The sequence below is a fragment of the Pleurodeles waltl genome, chromosome 3_1, assembly GCF_031143425.1.
Source record: "Pleurodeles waltl isolate 20211129_DDA chromosome 3_1, aPleWal1.hap1.20221129, whole genome shotgun sequence".
NCBI lineage: Eukaryota > Metazoa > Chordata > Amphibia > Caudata > Salamandridae > Pleurodeles > Pleurodeles waltl.
In genome coordinates, this window is record NC_090440.1 from 732974626 (window position 1) to 732995609 (window position 20984).

Here is a 20984-nt window from a genome sequence, read left to right on the forward strand (position 1 = left end):
CGTGGTTATCTGGTTGTGCCGGAGTAGGACAAAGTCACAAGTTCAGGCCGACTGTGATGGGAGTGCAGGCCGGATACAGGGACCCAGTTAGTCCCGCTGAACAAGAGAACCTTAAATCCTGGTTTGCGTAGCCTTGCGAGATCCCTTGTCGAAGTCTCTAGATGCAGCGGTGTTTACAAGTAGCTGTGAGGCTACGATGTGAGGTGCGTTATTGTCGTCAAGGATGCCTTTGACGAGGGGCTTGTGATGTGTAGTCATGCGGAAGATGCATCAAGCACCAGCTGGTTCTGAAGAAGTTACAGGGCTGCAACGCTGAGTTCAGCGGGACTGCGAGGTGGAGTTCAGCTGCATCGTTGAGGATGCCACCGGTGAGGGGCTTGTGATGTGAAGGCCTGCATGGAAGCTGCGTTGCACTGCAGCAGTTCTGAGGAGACTGTTTGCTGCCATGCAAGGTTCGGTGTCTGGGATGCATTCTATTGCAATGGCTCAGAAGCGGTTGGAAAGAGATTCATTGTGATGCATTTGTTCTGCACACAGGACCACAGCTGGGCTGGCGGAGCACCTTCAGACCCAGTTCCAGGGTTGCACTGCTTGGTGGTGCGGCTTGCAGCAGACAGAGTCCAGGTGCTGGGTTTAAGATGGATGGAGTCTTCTGCCCCTGAGGCTCTCATCAGGAGGCCAGCCAACTTGCTCTTGGAGTGACTCTGGTGGTCCTCAGTTCAAGATGCAGGTCCAGTCCTTTCACTCAGGCAGCAGAGCAACAAAGTAGCAGTCCTTCTTGCAGAGCAGCACAGCAGTTCTTCTGAGTCTTCTACAAGTCCAGAGGTGTACTAAAGAGTTGGATCTGAGGGCCCAGTATTTATACCTGGTGCCCACTTTGAAGTAGGAGAAGGTTCTGGAGGGTATCACTCTGAGGTGCTTGGAATTTCCTGCCTTAATGCCCTGGCCTCAGATTGTCTGATGTCACAATAGACTTGTAAGAAACCCTGTATAATTATGTGCAGGTAGAACCTTTGTGATGTGCAAATGTGGTAGGTGACAGCTCCTCCCCCTCATCAAGTCAGAGATGGACCATCCTGCCAACACCTGTGGCCCTTTGTTTCACTGTTTAGAAGAAATGCACAAAGACCAACTGCCAGCTACACCTAGTCATATGATCCAGTAAACATGCTGCAGGCACCAATTAGTTGGGACAAGAAAATACCAACTTGCCAAAAGTGGCATTTTCAGAATTGTGATGCAAAATCCAAATTTACCTTTAAAGAGGGCTTTAAATTACAAGTCTTTAGACACCACGCTAGATATCCCTACCTACTCCCAATTGTAATTGAAAGTTATCATTTATCAAAGGTAATAGGTTGACATAGTGTTATCCTATGCCTCACAGAGGTGAAAAATAAATTTAGGAGTTTCAATACCAGAAGATATTAAACGTAAAAGTACATGTCCAACTTTTTACACATTCCTAACACAGAATGATGTGGTGACGTATAGGGGAGCATTTAACCAATCATTGTAAATGCTGTTTTAGAGACACTGTCTCTCTGCTACCTCTTTCCTAATTTAAATCCTACCAATCCCAATATTTGGACAAGGTGGGCTCACTCACGTAATGAGTAATGCTTCATCATAGACCACCTCATTCCACTCAGGTAAGGTGGTACTACCTCAAGTTTAACTATCTTGAGGGAGTTCTTAGAAATCAATTTAGCTGGGAGCCAGTTAGTGTTTTTACAAATCCCTTCAAGTAAACCACAAAGTATCCTTATTAGGTGGTACCCCAGGAATATATAACATACTATAAATTATAATCAGAGGATGTTAGTGGGTCCCGTGACCCTTGCTTACCTCTGTGGTGCCAACATGTTTCTGCCCTTGGACACCCCCACTATAGGTCTTGGGCATTTGTCAGGGGTTTTGTATGGATCCCTCACCTTACCCTGGCTGAAGGTGTGAAAAGAATAGAGAGGAATTACCTCTCTTATAACAGGCACAGGGTAATTATACATAGTGTGCAGAAAAAACAAGTTTAAAAGAGGATAGTGGTAACACCGTAGACCATTTTCTAACTTGTATATTACATTGTATACTTTGTACACACACTTCACCCTGGCCTCTGGGGTGTTTAGGGCCTACCCTAGGGTTGACTTACATGTAATAACACGCATTTGCAATGCTTTTAGCATTGTAAATTCCTAACTGGACTTTCCTTGCCATGGGGGGGAGGGGGAGGACATGGGGGGTGGGGCAAGAAAGAAAAGGTGACTGGGTGAGAGACTGGAAATGAAAGGGCAACAAGTTTTGTACTGCGGGCAGTCTCGCTGTATGCTGACAAAACAAACAATGACAAGTAACTACCAGGTGCTTGTCATTGTTCTATTTTTCAGTCTCACTCATGGTGTTTCAAGTTTTTACAGAGGTAACTTAATCGGCAGGCCTGCTGTATAAAACTTGAAAGCGCCATGAGCGAGGCTGAAAAACAAAACAAACAATCACAATTAACTACCAGTAACTATCAGTAGCAGTAACTACCAGTTACTTGTCATGGTTTGTTTTGTTTTTCAGTCACGCTCATGGCGCTTTCAAGTTTTATACAGCAGTAACTCAATCGGAAGTCCCACTTTTTAAAACTTGAAAGAGCCATAGAGACAGGAAACAAAAAAAATAGTCTGTCCAAACAAGAGAAAAACAATCCAGGCGTAATTAAACTGTACTTGGTTGGTGCTCCTCAGCCAAGAACAGGAAGTGACGTATCGGCTGCCAAACCAGTTAGGCAGTTAGGAGGCACTAAAACAAGAGCGACACTTCCCTCAACCTATGGTAAGCATCAGTCAGCGGCAGGCGAGGCTAAAGTCCTTTACTCCTTCCAACAGGTCTTGCAGACAGCGCATGCGTATTGTCCAGGCTCGACCTAAAAAGGAAGGTTTATCTTGCCAGGTCAAAATGCCAGTTTAAAACTGCACATGCAGGCTTCACTGGCAGGCCTGAGACCCCTTTTAATGGCTACTTAAGATAGTGGCACGATGAGTGCTGCAGGCTCACTAGTAGAATTTAATTGACAGGTCCTGTGTACATGTAGTACCAGTTTACCAGGGACTTAAAGTAAATTAAATGTGCCAACCTTGTGTAAGCCAATTCTACCATGTTTAAGGTCTGAGCACAAGCTCCTTAGCACTTATTAGCAGTGGTAAAGTGCACAGAGTCCTAAAAGCCAACAAAAACGGGATGACCCTGCAGAAAGGGCCTAGTCCAACAACTGTTTTCTTGCAATTAAATTTGAAACCCTTAGTCTCACAACTTTGAACCTGGTTGAATGTTAACAATATTTGTTTTCCTCTAAGCAACTTAAAAGGAGTTTTAAAAAATTCTGAGTTTAGCAAAGAATTGCAATGCAGCAAACCTTTCAAACTACAGGTAGTGATGACGTATTCACTTGTTTCAGTAAATATGCAAAAGAAAAACTTGAAGCTTCTCTCACCTTTACTCTGCTCTTTACAACTGCTGCTGCACTGTGTCAGCACTGTAGACAGTTACTGTAGCTGTGTCCACAACTTCTGCTGGGAAGAATCTTTAAGTGATCACCTGGGTGAAGACTGATTGCCCAAAGACAAGCTGAGCCCCATTGTGTTTATGATTATGAAGCCCACCCAGAAAATGAAACAGTTTAGTGGTGGCATGGATGATGGACACCATCTGCACCTTTGACAACATTTAAATATTGGCCTTTACAAAGGTGTTCATTGTATGTTTTTCTTAATGTGTCCACAAGTCCTGCTCTCGCTAAAAAACAAAGTTTATGTAAGTTTTTGGTCTTGTGCATTCTTCCATGCTATAAACATAGTGGGATAGTGACACAACAATGAGCTACAGTATTGCTAAAAGAGTTCACTGGATGAAAGGTACAGCTAAAGGTTCTCATTACCATAGTACTGCAGAACGTGACATGTTTGCTTTTGTTAATAGAGCATGGAATAAATGCTCACTTTAAGTACTCATTGCGTTCATGCTGCGTGGATTGCTATACTTTGTTCTTTTTGCCAATTATACGCGCCAAAACTTACATTTATATATCACTTGCAAGTTACAGAAAGCACAAGAAATTATCACAATTCTCGAAAAGCATTGGGCAAATGGAGTATGGATTTGTAGAGTGCAAATCAATATATGCCAACCCAATTAATAAACAATTTACCTTTTTGTGCATTTTACTCTGGCATTTCTCCCTTGTGTGCTGTCTTACACTACTGGCGTACCTGTTCACATTTATTAGTGTTCGTATTCACTTGTAACATGTTGTATTACCATGCAAGCACATTTTCCAGAAACTGAAGGATGTTGCCATTTTATTAAACCGCACAACAATACTGACTTAAGAAATAGATGTGTTTCTTTTCTTCTCTAATAAAAAGACGTTATTTTATGTCGGTGGTGTCCAGAGTAGGTTCCGGGTTTTTCGAAATAGCAATGATGTAAATGATTCCCGTGTAGAGTCGTTGGTCATTAAGGAATCTCAAAAGGTGTAACACTGTGAGAAGGTAGCCTCTTTCTAGCCTTGTTACCCCCACCTTTGGCCTGTTTGTGAGTGTATGTCAGGGTGTTTGTCACTGTTTTCACTGTCTCACTGGGATCCTGATAGCCAGGCCTCAGTGCTCATAGTGAAAACACCATGTTTTCAGTATGGTTGTTATGTGTCACTGGGATCCTGCTAGTCAGGACCCCAGTGCTCATAGGTTTGTGGCCTATATGTATGTGTCACTGGGACCCTGTCACACAGGGCCCCAGTGCTCATAGGTGTGCATGTATATGTTCCCTGTGTGGTGCCTAACTGTCTCACTGAGGCTCTGCTAACCAGAACCTCAGTGGTTATGCTCTCTCATTACTTTCAAATTGTCACTAACAGGCTAGTGACCATGTTTACCAATTTACATTGGCTTACTGGAACACCCTTATAATTCCCTAGTATATGGTACTGAGGTACCCAGGGTATTGGGGTTCCAGGAGATCCCTATGGGCTGCAGCATTTCTTTTGCCACCCATAGGGAGCTCTGACAATTCTTACACAGGCCTGCCACTGCAGCCTGAGTGAAATAACGTCCACGTTATTTCACAGCCATTTTACACTGCACTTAAGTAACTTATAAGTCACCTATATGTCTAACCTTTACCTGGTAAAGGTTGGGTGCAAAGTTACTTAGTGTGAGGGCACCCTGGCACTAGCCAAGGTGCCCCCACATTGTTCAGAGCCAATTCACTGAACTTTGTGAGTGCGGGGACACCATTACACGCGTGCACTACATATAGGTCACTACCTATATGTAGCTTCACCATGGTAACTCCGAATATGGCCATGTAACATGTCTATGATCATGGAATTGCCCCCTCTATGCCATCCTGGCATTGTTGGTACAATTCCATGATCCCAGTGGTCTGTAGTACAGACCCTGGTACTGCCAGACTGCCCTTCCTGGGGTTTCACTGCAGCTGCTGCTGCTGCCAACCCCTCAGACAGGCAGCTGCCCTCCTGGGGTCCAGCCAGGCCTGGCCCAGGATGGCAGAACAAAGAACTTCCTCTGAGAGAGGGTGTGACACCCTCTCCCTTTGGAAAATGGTGTGAAGGCAGGGGAGGAGTAGCCTCCCCCAGCCTCTGGAAATGCTTTGTTGGGCACAGATGTGCCCAATTCTGCATAAGCCAGTCTACTCCGGTTCAGGGACCCCTTAGCCCCTGCTCTGGCGCGAAACTGGACAAAGGAAAGGGGAGTGACCACTCCCCTGACCTGCACCTCCCCTGGGAGGTGTCCAGAGCTCCTCCAGTGTGCTCCAGACCTCTGCCATCTTGGAAACAGAGGTGCTGCTGGCACACTGGACTGCTCTGAGTGGCCAGTGCCACCAGGTGACGTCAGAGACTCCTGCTGATAGGCTCCTTCAGGTGTTAGTAGCCTTTCCTCTCTCCTAGGTAGCCAAACCCTCTTTTCTGGCTATTTAGGGTCTCTGTCTCTGGGGAAACTTTAAATAACGAATGCATGAGCTCAGCCGAGTTCCTCTGCATCTCCCTCTTCACCTTCTGATAAGGAATCGACCGCTGACCGCGCTGGAAGCCTGCAAACCTGCAACATAGTAGCAAAGACGACTACTGCAACTCTGTAACGCTGATCCTGCCGCCTTCTCGACTGTTTTCCTGCCTGTGCATGCTGTGGGGGTAGTCTGCCTCCTCTCTGCACCAGAAGCTCCGAAGAAATCTCCCGTGGGTCGACGGAATCTTCCCCCTGCAACCGCAGGCACCAAAAAGCTGCATTACCGGTCCCTTGGGTCTCCTCTCAGCACGACGAGCGAGGTCCCTCGAATCCAGCGACGCTGTCCAAGTGACCCCCACAGTCCAGTGACTCTTCAGCCCAAGTTTGGTGGAGGTAAGTCCTTGCCTCACCTCGCTGGGCTGCATTGCTGGGAACCGCGACTTTGCAGCTGCTCCGGCCCCTGTGCACTTCCGGCGGAAATCCTTCGTGCACAGCCAAGCCTGGGTCCACGGCACTCTAACCTGCATTGCACGACTTTCTAAGTTGGTCTCCGGCGACGTGGGACTCCTTTGTGCAACTTCGGCGAGCACCGTTTCACGCATCCTCGTAGTGCCTGTTTCTGGCACTTCTCCGGGTGCTACCTGCTTTAGTGAGGGCTCTTTGTCTTGCTCGACGTCCCCTCTCTCTGCAGGTCCAATTTGCGACCTCCTGGTCCCTCCTGGGCCCCAGCAGCGTCCAAAAACGCCAAACGCACGATTTGCGTGTAGCAAGGCTTGTTGGCGTCCTTCCGGCGGGAAAACACTTCTGCACGACTCTCCAAGGCGAGAGGGATCCGTCCACCAAAGGGGAAGTCTCTAGCCCTTTTCGTTCCTGCAGAAACCTCAGCTTCTTCTGTCCAGTCGAAGCTTCTTTGCACCCGCAGCTGGCATCTCCTGGGCATCTGCCCATCTCCGACTTGCTTGTGACTTTTGGACTTGGTCCCCTTGTTCCACAGGTATCCTAGATTGGAAATCCACAGTTGTTGCATTGCTGGTTTGTGTCTTTCCTGCATTATTCCTCTAACACGACTCTTTTGTCCTTAGGGGAACTTTGGTGCACTTTGCACTCACTTTTCAGGGTCTTGGGGAGGGTTATTTTTCTAACTCTCACTATTTTCTAATAGTCCCAGCGACCCTCTACAAGGTCACATAGGTTTGGGGTCCATTCTTGGTTCGCATTCCACTTTTGGAGTATATGGTTTGTGTTGCCCCTATCCCTATGTTTCCCCATTGCATCCTATTGTAACTATACATTGTTTGCACTGTTTTCTAAGACGATACTGCATATTTTTGCTATTGTGTATATATATCTTGTGTATATTTCCTATCCTCTCACTGAGGGTACACTCTAAGATACTTTGGCATATTGTCATAAAAATAAAGTACCTTTATTTTTAGTATAACTGTGTATTGTGTTTTCTTATGATATTGTGCATATGACACTAAGTGGTACTGTAGTAGCTTCACCCGTCTCCTAGTTCAGCCTGAGCTGCTCTGCTAAGCTACCATTATCTATCAGCCTAAGCTGCTAGACACCCTATACACTAATAAGGGATAACTGGGCCTGGTTCAAGGTGCAAGTACCCCTTGGTACTCACTACAAGCCAGTCCAGCCTCCTACATTGGTTGTGCAGTGGTGGGATAAGTGCTTGAGACTACTTACCACTCTTTTCATTGTACTTTTCATAAGAGAAAAATATACAAAACAAGGTCAGTGTATATACACATAGCCAAAAAAGTTTTGCATTTCCTCTTTTCACTCTTTTCTAAGTGCTGAAAAGTACTTCTAAACTTTCAAAAAGTTCTTAAAAGTTTAAAAAGTTTTTTCTGTCTTTCCAAAAAGTTCTGAAAACTTTTTTCTCTTTTTCTATCACTTTAACTCTCTCTAAAAAATGTCTGGCACAGGAAAAAATGTTGAACTGTCCAAACTTGCATATGATCACCTTAGCTGGAAAGGAGCAAGGAGTCTCTGCATAGAGAGAGGTTTGAGTGTAGGGAAGAATCCTTCTTTAGAACTGTTAATTAATATGCTTAAAGTACAGGATAAGGCCATAAGTGCCCAATCTGTAGAAAAAGTAGCTAATGGTTCTCAATCTGATCCAGGGACTCCCCCAGGAAAAGGTTCAGGAAAGAAACTTCTCAGCCTGCCCATTACTAGACAGTCTAGCATAGTTGGTACAGAGGTTGAATCACACCATACTAATGGTGTGCTCTCACATTATACTGGTAGCCAAGCTGTTAGGGTGCCCTCTGTAAGGGACAGGTCTCCTTCTGTTCATTCCCATCATACCTCTGTATCTAGAAATGTCCCTCCCACCCACCCTGATGACAGATTGTTAGAAAGGGAGCTCAATAAATTGAGAGTGGAACAAACCAGACTGAAGCTCAAGAAGCAACAGCTGGATTTGGATAGACAGTCTTTAGAATTAGAGAAGGAAAGACAGAAGTTGGGTTTAGATACCCATGGTGGCAGCAGCAGTATTCCCCATAGTCATCCTGCAAAAGAGCATGATTCCAGGAATCTGCACAAGATAGTTCCCCCTTATAAGGAGGGGGATGACATTAACAAGTGGTTTGCTGCACTTGAGAGGGCCTGTGCTGTACAGGATGTCCCTCAAAGGCAGTGGGCTGCTATCCTATGGCTATCATTTAGTGGAAAAGGTAGGGATAGGCTCCTTACTGTGAAAGAAAATGATGCCAATAATTTTACAGTTCTTAAGAATGCACTCCTGGATGGTTATGGCTTAACCACTGAACAGTACAGGATAAAGTTCAGAGAGACCAAAAAGGAGTCTTCACAAGACTGGGTTGATTTTATTGACCATTCAGTGAAGGCCTTGGAGGGGTGGTTACATGGCAGTAAAGTTACTGATTATGAAAGCCTGTATAACACAATCCTGAGAGAGCATATACTTAATAATTGTGTGTCTGATTTGTTGCACCAGTACCTGGTAGACTCTGATCTGACCTCTCCCCAAGAATTGGGAAAGAAGGCAGACAAATGGGTCAGAACAAGGGTGAACAGAAAAGTTCATACAGGGGGTGACAAAGATGGCAATAAGAAGAAAGATGGTGAAAAATCTCAAGATAAGCATGGGGATAAGGGTAAAACCAAAGATCCCACTTCAAATCTTAAACACTCTTCAGAGGGTGGGGATAAAACAAATTCTTCCTCTTCTTCCCAACCTGCACACATTAAAAAGCCTTGGTGCTTTGTGTGTAAAAACAGAGGCCATAGGCCAGGGGATAAGTCCTGTCCAGGTAAATCCCCTGAGCCTACCACCACTAATACATCAAGCTCTAGTGCCCCTAGCAGTAGTGGTACTAGTGGTGGGACTGCTGGCAACAGTCAAGCAAAGGGTGTAGTTGGGTTCACTTATGGGTCCATAGTGGAAACTGATGTAATCAGTCCCAAGACAGTTTCTGTCACACCTAGTGGCATTGGCCTTGCCACACTGGCTGCTTGTCCCCTTACAATGGATAAGTACAGGCAGACAGTTTCAATAAATGGTGTTCAGGCCTTGGCCTACAGGGACACAGGTGCCAGTTTCACTTTGGTGACTGAAAACCTAGTGCCTCCTGAACACACATCATTGGACAACAGTATAAGATTATTGATGTCCATAACTCCACTAAGTTTCTTCCCTTAGCTATAATTCAGTTTAGTTGGGGTGGAGTTACTGGCCCTAAGCAGGTGGTGGTATCACCTAGCTTACCTGTAGACTGTCTCTTAGGTAATGACCTAGAGGCCTCAGGTTGGGCTGATGTAGAGTTTTATGCCCATGCAGCCATGCTGGGCATCCCTGAGGAATTGTTCCCTCTCATTTCAAGTGAAATGAAAAAGCAAAGGAGAGAAGGCCTGAAAACTCAGGATCCCTCTCCATCAACAGGTAAAAAGGGTATCACAGTATCCCCTAACCACCCTACCATTCAGGATACCATTCCTGTGGTGGGAGAAACCTCTCCTGGGGTGGCACCTGTTCCAAGGGAATCATCAGCTGGCAAAGCTGGACTCCCTGAGGTGGAAGTACCTCTCTGTGGGATAACTAACATTGGTGAGAAAAACAGCACCATTTTAGTTAACATGGAGCATCCCTCCAACCCTCCCAGAGAAACTTTAGTGCAGAAACCCTGCACTACCTCACAACACTTAGGACAGCATCCCTGCCCTAGTGTGGAGCTCATAGGACAGCATCCCTGCCCTGCTCCAACTCAAGAGAAACCGCATCCCTGTTCTCTCTTCCAGCCAGATGGACAAAGTGTTTGCCCAGCTATGGCTTTTCTGAGACAGCATCCCTGTCTGGCATTTCCATCACTACAAATAGGTTCAGTGGACAATTTCCACTGCTCTAAACTAAAACTTACTGATAGAAACTCTGAAAATACATCTTCACATTGTTGCTTAGCTAAAAAACTTCAAACAGGGTGGTTTACATCCCCACAGGGAAGTAACCATATAGTGGATGATAAAGGGAGTAACCAGTCTATTGCAGAGCTACTCTCTACTTATCACCACTTAGACAATAAAGTCTCAACTGGCCAAGGTTAGCCTTATTGTCCTTCGTTTGGGGGGGGGTTGTGTGAGAAGGTAGCCTCTTTCTAGCCTTGTTACCCCCACTTTTGGCCTGTTTGTGAGTGCATGTCAGGGTGTTTGTCACTGTTTTCACTGTCTCACTGGGATCCTGATAGCCAGGCCTCAGTGCTCATAGTGAAAACACCATGTTTTCAGTATGGTTGTTATGTGTCACTGGGATCCTGCTAGTCAGGACCCCAGTGCTCATAGGTTTGTGGCCTATATGTATGTGTCACTGGGACCCTGTCACACAGGGCCCCAGTGCTCATAGGTGTGCATGTATATGTTCCCTGTGTAGTGACTAACTGTCTCACTGAGGCTCTGCTAACCAGAACCTCAGTGGTTATGCTCTCTCATTACTTTCAAATTGTCACTAACAGGCTAGTGACCATTTTTACCAATTTACATTGGCTTACTGGAACACCCTTATAATTCCCTAGTATATGGTACTGAGGTACCCAGGTTATTGGGGTTCCAGGAGATCCCTATGGGCTGCAGCATTTCTTTTGCCACCCATAGGGAGCTCTGACAATTCTTACACAGGCCTGCCACTGCAGCCTGAGTGAAATAACGTCCACGTTATTTCACAGCCATTTTACACTGCACTTAAGTAACTTATAAGTCACCTATATGTCTAACCTTTACCTGGTAAAGGTTGGGTGCAAAGTTACTTAGTGTGAGGGCACCCTGGCACTAGCCAAGGTGCCCCCACATTGTTCAGAGCCAATTCACTGAACTTTGTGAGTGCGGGGACACCATTACACGCGTGCACTACATATAGGTCACTACCTATATGTAGCTTCACCATGGTAACTCCGAATATGGCCATGTAACATGTCTATGATCATGGAATTGCCCCCTCTATGCCATCCTGGCATTGTTGGTACAATTCCATGATCCCAGTGGTCTGTAGCACAGACCTTGGTACTGCCAGACTGCCCTTCCTGGGGTTTCACTGCAGCTGCTGCTGCTGCCAACCCCTCAGACAGGCAGCTGCCCTCCTGGGGTCCAGCCAGGCCTGGCCCAGGATGGCAGAACAAAGAACTTCCTCTGAGAGAGGGTGTGACACCCTCTCCCTTTGGAAAATGGTGTGAAGGCAGGGGAGGAGTAGCCTCCCCCAGCCTCTGGAAATGCTTTGTTGGGCACAGATGTGCCCAATTCTGCATAAGCCAGTCTACACCGGTTCAGGGACCCCTTAGCCCCTGCTCTGGCGCGAAACTGGACAAAGGAAAGGGGAGTGACCACTCCCCTGACCTGCACCTCCCCTGGGAGGTGTCCAGAGCTCCTCCAGTGTGCTCCAGACCTCTGCCATCTTGGAAACAGAGGTGCTGCTGGCACACTGGACTGCTCTGAGTGGCCAGTGCCACCAGGTGACGTCAGAGACTCCTGCTGATAGGCTCCTTCAGGTGTTAGTAGCCTTTCCTCTCTCCTAGGTAGCCAAACCCTCTTTTCTGGCTATTTAGGGTCTCTGTCTCTGGGGAAACTTTAGATAACAAATGCATGAGCTCAGCCGAGTTCCTCTGCATCTCCCTCTTCACCTTCTGATAAGGAATCGACCGCTGACCGCGCTGGAAGCCTGCAAACCTGCAACATAGTAGCAAAGACGACTACTGCAACTCTGTAACGCTGATCCTGCCGCCTTCTCGACTGTTTTCCTGCCTGTGCATGCTGTGGGGGTAGTCTGCCTCCTCTCTGCACCAGAAGCTCCGAAGAAATCTCCCGTGGGTCGACGGAATCTTCCCCCTGCAACCGCAGGCACCAAAAAGCTGCATTACCGGTCCCTTGGGTCTCCTCTCAGCACGACGAGCGAGGTCCCTCGAATCCAGCGACGCTGTCCAAGTGACCCCCACAGTCCAGTGACTCTTCAGCCCAAGTTTGGTGGAGGTAAGTCCTTGCCTCACCTCGCTGGGCTGCATTGCTGGGAACCGCGACTTTGCAGCTGCTCCGGCCCCTGTGCACTTCCGGCGGAAATCCTTCGTGCACAGCCAAGCCTGGGTCCACGGCACTCTAACCTGCATTGCACGACTTTCTAAGTTGGTCTCCGGCGACGTGGGACTCCTTTGTGCAACTTCGGCGAGCACCGTTTCACGCATCCTCGTAGTGCCTGTTTCTGGCACTTCTCCGGGTGCTACCTGCTTTAGTGAGGGCTCTTTGTCTTGCTCGACGTCCCCTCTCTCTGCAAGTCCAATTTGCGACCTCCTGGTCCCTCCTGGGCCCCAGCAGCGCCCAAAAACGCCAAACGCACGATTTGCGTGTAGCAAGGCTTGTTGGCGTCCTTCCGGCGGGAAAACACTTCTGCACGACTCTCCAAGGCGAGAGGGATCCGTCCACCAAAGGGGAAGTCTCTAGCCCTTTTCGTTCCTGCAGAAACCTCAGCTTCTTCTGTCCAGTCGAAGCTTCTTTGCACCCGCAGCTGGCATCTCCTGGGCATCTGCCCATCTCCGACTTGCTTGTGACTTTTGGACTTGGTCCCCTTGTTCCACAGGTATCCTAGATTGGAAATCCACAGTTGTTGCATTGCTGGTTTGTGTCTTTCCTGCATTATTCCTCTAACACGACTCTTTTGTCCTTAGGGGAACTTTGGTGCACTTTGCACTCACTTTTCAGGGTCTTGGGGAGGGTTATTTTTCTAACTCTCACTATTTTCTAATAGTCCCAGCGACCCTCTACAAGGTCACATAGGTTTGGGGTCCATTCGTGGTTCGCATTCCACTTTTGGAGTATATGGTTTGTGTTGCCCCTATCCCTATGTTTCCCCATTGCATCCTATTGTAACTATACATTGTTTGCACTGTTTTCTAAGACTATACTGCATATTTTTGCTATTGTGTATATATATCTTGTGTATATTTCCTATCCTCTCACTGAGGGTACACTCTAAGATACTTTGGCATATTGTCATAAAAATAAAGTACCTTTATTTTTAGTATAACTGTGTATTGTGTTTTCTTATGATATTGTGCATATGACACTAAGTGGTACTGTAGTAGCTTCACCCGTCTCCTAGTTCAGCCTGAGCTGCTCTGCTAAGCTACCATTATCTATCAGCCTAAGCTGCTAGACACCCTATACACTAATAAGGGATAACTGGGCCTGGTGCAAGGTGCAAGTACCCCTTGGTACTCACTACAAGCCAGTCCAGCCTCCTACATTAACACTAACAATGTGGGATGGCTCGGGACCATTCAGGACCGACATTGAACAATGCTGCTTTAAGACACATTGGGTTCTGCAATAATCTCTTTATAATAAAATGTAAAAAATAAATAAAATAAAAAACACTAAAAACTTGCTACGCCAGCGAAGGGAGGAGTCTGGAGTGGAAAGGATAATAGGCGTCAGTAGTACTGACGAAAGAGACAGCAGCAGTCAATCTCTTTGTTAGCAGGTAAGTAACTGCCTGCTGCATTTAAGTTATTCATCTATTCTTGAGATGCTGCTCATTGTTGGTGTAATGATTGTAACATCGTTTAGCATCTGGATTCCGGTTGTTCACTCAGCTCTGCTGTAAGACTCACAGTAGCGGACCTTTTAAGTATAATTTATCTAAAGTCTTTCTGTTGTTGTGTGATACTTCCCCTTTCGTGGTACTGGTTTAACGTGATTAGTGTTTGGTGGGTACTATATAAACACATTTGGAAACACACACTAATGGGCAACCCGCTTTTTAAGATTCCTTTTCCATGTTCTAGGTACCATAGTTCATTACCCCCAAACCAATACCTCCATGCCCTTTAAAAGCTTGTATACCTATAGAAGTCTCCATACTCCAAGGCAATAATGTATTTGTTTGGCTGTATAGTAGAGCACCAACATAGTATCTTGCTGCCCTTCATATTCATGGCTAATGAGGGAGACGACTACAATGACAGCATAGCTTGTTCATCCTTTAGTGGCTCCCAGGCACTCAACATCTGAGGGTCTGGTTTTGCTTAGCAAGAGGAAGCAGGCTGCGTCTTAATTACCCTATTTGCACAAACTGGGAGTAGTTCTAAGTAGGTAAAGCTGCTGATACAAAGAGTCATTCTAAAATGCACTTACTTTCAAGAAAGACTGTCCTACCCTGGGGCTGCTCTCTAACTCCTCAGTGTAGCTCAGATCTTTGTTGCAGCCCCAGCAGCTTGAAGGTACCAATTCAACCTTCCCATGGGCCTCAAGCCTATGATCATTGGTGAAAAGGAATCTGAGCTTAAACAGTGGCTGTGCCATGAAATGGGCTAAGAACACACCTATATATTACTCTGCTCCTCAAACTCGGGATTGCCCAGGTTCATGTGAAAGATCATCTCTTTGGACATCTCAAATCAGGGCAGCCACTGTTAGTGAAGATGTGAGCCTCAGTTTGACTAGGTGCTTTAGAGTGTCACTGAAGCCTTTTAAGAGATAGATGGAGTGAGTTTGAAGCCAGCCAGAATCTCCTCAGGCAGGTGTTAACACTCTGGGTGTGGCTTGCCTATGTCACCTATCATCTGCAAATGGCTGTGGCGGTTGAGGTCAGGGCATTGGTGTTGTGGGAGGGCTTAAATAGATTGACTGACAGACCCGATTATTCAGGGCCCAGAGGTTCCAGGATAGCAGTGACTGAATGAATGCCTTGTGTCAGAAGAGACCTTCTGCAGGATAAGGGTTTGTCAGTAGTACAAGTAAACACTTTATCCTCACCATGAGCATTGCACCTTACCTTTTAGTAAGTCTAATTGAGAACTTGAAAGCAGACTGACACATTGCCTATGGGATAGCTAGTTTTAATGAGACTTTATTGGCCAACCTGGATCCATTTATCCGTTAAGCAGTGCAGGTTAAAGGTACGAAAACTCTGTAATGAATGGTTTATTGAATCATTCTGGAAAAGTCGCTTTACGGCAGTCTTAAAGGAAGTGGCATGTCTTATGATTTGGAAGATGCCCGAGTGCTTATAAATTAATGGAAATCATAAAAAAGCAAGACTTCAGGCTAGGTTCGGAAAATCCCATAAGATAATTGTTTTCCAGTTTAATGTCCTTGATCTTCCCACCATGTAGTTCCTATCCAATACTGGATTCACCAGAGTTATGTGATAAAATAGTTAATTTTTTCATGATCAAAATGAATTAGTTCTACAGAGACATGCAGACCTTGCTTTCCTGCTTGAAGGATAATTTCCCCCCAGTGGAGCTCACTGGACCAGTGTATGTCTGGTTAACATTTTTTTCCCATGGTCTGCCAGGAACAAGGATGATCACTACTTAAAATCATGTTCTCCTGGTGATTTTCCTTTCATCCAAGCATGTTCCTCGGCTCTATTATCACACTCACGAACATCATTAATCTTTCCCCATTTACAAGTCTTATTCCTGCAGATTGAAAAAGGGGCATTGCTCAGGCTTTCTTAAAGACTAAGGGAATCTTGACTGAGTGAAGGTAGAGAAGTACATATCTAGCACCCTTCTGTCTGCCCTAAGTAGAATTGTAGAGTGCTGTAGGAGCTAAGTGATTGCCCCACTATCTGGAGGAATCGAACTGTCTGGATCCACTTAAGCATTCCCTGCTTTGACCCTAGATGAGTTAAGATTATTTTCGGACCAGGAAGACTCAGTGGGCCTCCTGCTGCTGGATGTGTCCATGACATCTGATACTGTGGACCATGATATCCTCTTGAATCATCGTAAAAAGATAAACGTTTAACGGTTTCCTTTCAGCTTGGTCTGCCTCCTTCCTAACCAATTGTTTTCAAACGTTGTCTCTTCCATTTTGTTCAGAGGCTCAGGTGGTTGGCTTCAAGGTTTCTTGTTGTCCCCTGTTTAACATCAAAATCCAGCCTCTGTTATAGATTTGACGGTTCTTTCGTCTCCTATACCAAAGATACCCATTTAAAGTCTGCTTTGATCACATCTAACACCTGTGGGAAAGTGACAAATAGTCTATCTGCTGTTCAGATCTGGGTGTCTCATTTTCTTCAGTCAAATTGCAGAAAAACAGCGATCTTACTAGTTGATAACAACACTAATATATGGCGGAATTCCTTCTGGCCAAGCTCATGATGTAATCCTCTGCCCCTGTCTCCCAAGTTCAAATCTCTGCGGATGGCATTGGATTCATATTTGTGCTGAAATCTCAGATTGAATCAATGTAATCTGCTTTTTTCTTTCCACCTTAGAATGCGAAGAAAGATAATACTACCTTTTCCTGCCCAGCAGTATCATGCGAATATGGTGTTCGCCTGCATATTTTCTAGGGTAGATTGTTGTAAGTTTCTTTATATAAGTTAAAACTGAAGAAAATTCACAATTTTGGAGTGCAAGTAGTCTGTGGCCTAAAGATGTATGGCCACATTTCACAGGCCTGAATCACACTGGCATCCTCCTAAGCAGAGACTGGTCTTCAAGACTTTGTTTAAAGTTTATTATGACATACAAATTGACACTTGCTCTTCGCTTTCAGAAGTGTAAGCCATCAAAGGTTGTTAGTTCCCATACTCAGTTATGTCTTTTATACCACGCCAGGAAAGTCAACTACTCTTAGGTCTGTCTCCCTACTTGACCCAGAGTTGTGCAATGACCTTCGACTATGGGTCAGGTTAATTACTCGTAATGTTCTTTCTGGAAATTGTGGAATACCTACCTGTTCTGCCTAGGAAGCAGCCAACTTGTAAATCTCACATGGTGCTGCTTGTTAGTGCCAAGTTGCTTTGTTGGTAAACATTGCACTTAATACGTTCTGTTCTGTTCTTTAGCCGACACTCCTCTCTTGTGTTTTTGTCTTACCTAGTACTTTTGTCTACCTGTCATAGGAAGATCATGTGATCAAATGTAAATTCAAGTGCCTCCGTTTTGGGATGTGTCCTTTTGAATTCCCATTTTTGCACTTTTTACATAAAATATACTTACAAGATAGCTAAGTGCCTTTCCCATTGTTTATCTAAAATATACTTTGTCACAGCAGGGGAAAATAATAAAAATTATACCCACTGCTCTCCGGGTAAACGCAACCATGCTTTTCTAGGTAAACACTTCAAAATCTTTTTCTTTCTATAACTTGGAAAAAAATCAGCTCACCTGCTTTACATTTCAGGCTTGCACGCAGCCATGTAATACAAAAATCAAGATGCCTCGATCTTAAATAACTAAGGATAAAGTTAACAGTTTTCCATTATTTATATGTTTTTGTTTTCCAGCTTTCACTGAGTTTTTCCTTCGTTGACTAAGTACCTTATCTAGGGCTTGGCGAACGGGATACTCTGTCACAAATGTGATGGTTGTCTCGTCCTTCGTGTTACAAGTGTATAATAGTTTGTGTCACTTGCAATATGGCTGGCAGGATGTCCTGCTCGTTTTGACTGAGTATTCTATCCGCCAATCTCTAAATAAAGCCTTAAGTCCTCACTAGAAATACAAGTGGACGAATGGGTTTTTGAAGCCCGGGCAGGATCTATATATGCATTTCAGTTACCCAAGACTAACCTTGTAGATAAGTAATCATATTATTAAGGGAACTCAGCAGACTTTGATTTCAACACAAAATAATATGTAAATTTTCTTGTATGCGATAGAGGAGCGACAAGAACTCCGGAAAATAGCAGTGGCCCTTGGATATAAGTGCTATGTGAGCAAAAGCTATTGAAACGATGACTGATGCAAGTTATAAATGTCATATGAATTCAGGAATGTTAACCCCAAATCTCTATTTTTTCCACAAAGTCCCAACAAGATTGTGAATTGGACGTCAAAGGATGGCTTCTGCACCTTTAGCAGAGAAGGACTGGTATAATGTTTTGGGTGCCAGTCCCTCAGACAGCCTGACAGAACTGAGACAAAAGTATCAAAAACTAGCGATTATGGTAAGTACACCTTAATCCTAACAATTACTTAAAAATACAAAGTGAACTAATTTCTACCCCTTTCTATCCCTCTAACGTGACTTTGTACCTTGTGGGAACTCGGAGCATGGTCCCCAATGTTTCTCCTCTCAGAGTATGTTTGGAATCAAGCAAAATTAAGAAACAATATTCCACTGCCGTTCTACATGTCTTTGAACTTTCAAAACATATTTCCTATTATTGTAACCTATATGATGTGGTATTTGACTAACAAATGTACCAATGGCAAAATCTAGAATTTAGAACTGTTGACTTTGCCGTGGACATGTGTTTTTTATGTGTGTGTAACATTGTTCAATTGACTGATTTATTTCACAGGTAAAGTTCAATTTACAGGCCTCTCTGTCTCTATTTTTAGTAAATTAATGTTTACAAAACTATAGCTGATGGGTAATTCGCGAGGACCCTTGGACTGGAAGTAAATGGCAGCAAGAACACTAGAGAATATAAAACAATAATTAGATATCCTTTAGCAGTGCGAGTAGAGGGTCATGGGGAGGGAAGATTCAATTGGTGAGATAATCTGCATATCATTGCCAGCCCTTCATTTGCTTGGGGGTTAACAATGTAAATATACCCCGGCCCGAAGTCACCAAATGCTGTTGTTGTACAGTTGTCATATTGTAGCCAACGGGGACAGTGCCAATGCTGTCAAGAATTATGCACGCCTTTTGCTGCCCTACTCCTGGGGAGTAATTGCTGCTACATTGAAGATTCCCATTGAATCCATTTCATCCTTTGGCAGGAGGGTATGAAAGTCCCTGCCTTCTCCAAAGGATGGGATGCCAAACGTCCCTCCACCTTTGAACTCAGCAGAGACATTTACACCTTTGGGCAGTAAAATGGCCTACATGAGTGGCCTCCACTAATTTTGTTCAATAAAAATTATCCCAAGCTACCTACACATGATATGGTACTATTGTGACCACTTCAGACAAGATTACATTAGTGGCTAACACAAACAGTATTAGCAGGAATGTCGATATCAGTACATCATGCTAAGTTAGTAGCAGTAATGTCAATTAAATGCTTTAGCATTTTTAATCCCTTTACATGTCATAGCAGCCTTTTAAACAGTGCCTCTTGGCACCTAGGAAACAATGTAATTGTGTCAAATGAAGCATGGGTTATTGTTCAACTATCAATGTAAAAATATATATTTTCTCCAAACAACAACTTTTAAGGTCTGAAAATATTCCCATTTTACCCTAAAATCCATGTTTCACAATCGTATAAGTATTCTTAATTTAACCAAAAAAAACCTTTTTATTTACTAGGGTGAACTGACCATAGGGATGCTACTTATTTATACATTTTTTACAACATACCCATTTATAAGGGGGTTATATATTGCAATCCCTCTATAGTCACCAGGCATTATTTTCTAGCAGGAGAATTTCCCACCCACCTAGTTGGGTGGTAAGTGATTTGTATGAGGTCTGTTGCAAAATACTAAAGCAATGGTTCCTAACCAGTGGTCTGGGGACCTCTGGGGCTCTGCGAACCATCCACAGAGAAAAGTAAATAATATTAACAGATTAGGTCCCCAGCTTTCGGTAATGGCTCATTGGGGAGGGAGGGAGGGAGGGAGGGAGGATGGGGGACCCGGGATCCCAAAAATTCAGTGGGGATCCCCGGGTTCAAGTAATGATAAAGTGAGGGTAGACAGAAGTCAAAAGATTGGGAACCATTGTACTAAAGGGTATTGGCTTCAATCATATTAAATTTATTGGAACTGATAGAAAATGTTATTTGCAAGATGGTCACTGATCTTGCGCCCCCCCCTTCAAAAAAGTTCTTTAAACTATTCTAAGATGACTGCAACACAGCCATCTTGATATGCTGTTATTCCATTAAGAGCATCACATTTACTGGTGTATGTCTCATGATATTGACAGCATGATTTTCTGAAATCACTTGACTTTATGAACTTTCTGCACTCTATGCAACACTGGCACATTAAAGATTTAACTATATAGCATCTAATAAAAGATGAGAAACAGTCCATCATAACAATAACTAAGGGTGCTCAGATTTTACAGTTTAGTAATTGTGGTTTAGAGAGGAACTCTGAATAACCCAATGTCAAAAGCGGCTGAGACAAGCCTTGAATGTCTGACTTCCTAAGTGGAAAGCTGGTGTGCTAACAACTAGATACAGATTCATTTAAAGTCACCGATCTTAATAATCTATTTAAAAGAATAACGAATTAAAGCTTTTAAAGTCCATTAGATCAAGCATTGTTTTCCTGGGGCTACTCAATTCTTTCAAAATTGAGAAGAAGGCGGAAATGTTCTAATAGTGATTCTTAAGTGATAGCTATTTAGAGGAGCAGTAAAGGAATTATAATCAGTGTGTTAATTCCTTCCATGCACATTTCTTTTATATTGAAATTAGTTAAAGTAAGGAACAATAGATTCACTATTATTCACACAAATGTATTTGATATTCTGTTACTTATTTTAGATCATACATATCAAAATGTCACTGACATGGCACAACTGTAC

At 44.3% G+C, this 20984-nt stretch overlaps 1 protein-coding gene across 1 annotated transcript in view; it reads left to right on the top strand.

Moving 5' to 3' along the window:
• The window catches only part of DNAJC24 (DnaJ heat shock protein family (Hsp40) member C24), a 168135-nt gene that overhangs the window by 33156 nt on the left and 113995 nt on the right, over positions 1-20984 (top strand). The window contains exon 2 of the mRNA XM_069223478.1: positions 18299-18438. Within this exon, the coding sequence (XP_069079579.1) occupies positions 18331-18438 (108 nt within the window). The 5' untranslated portion in view covers positions 18299-18330. The remainder of the gene's footprint in view (positions 1-18298; positions 18439-20984) is intronic.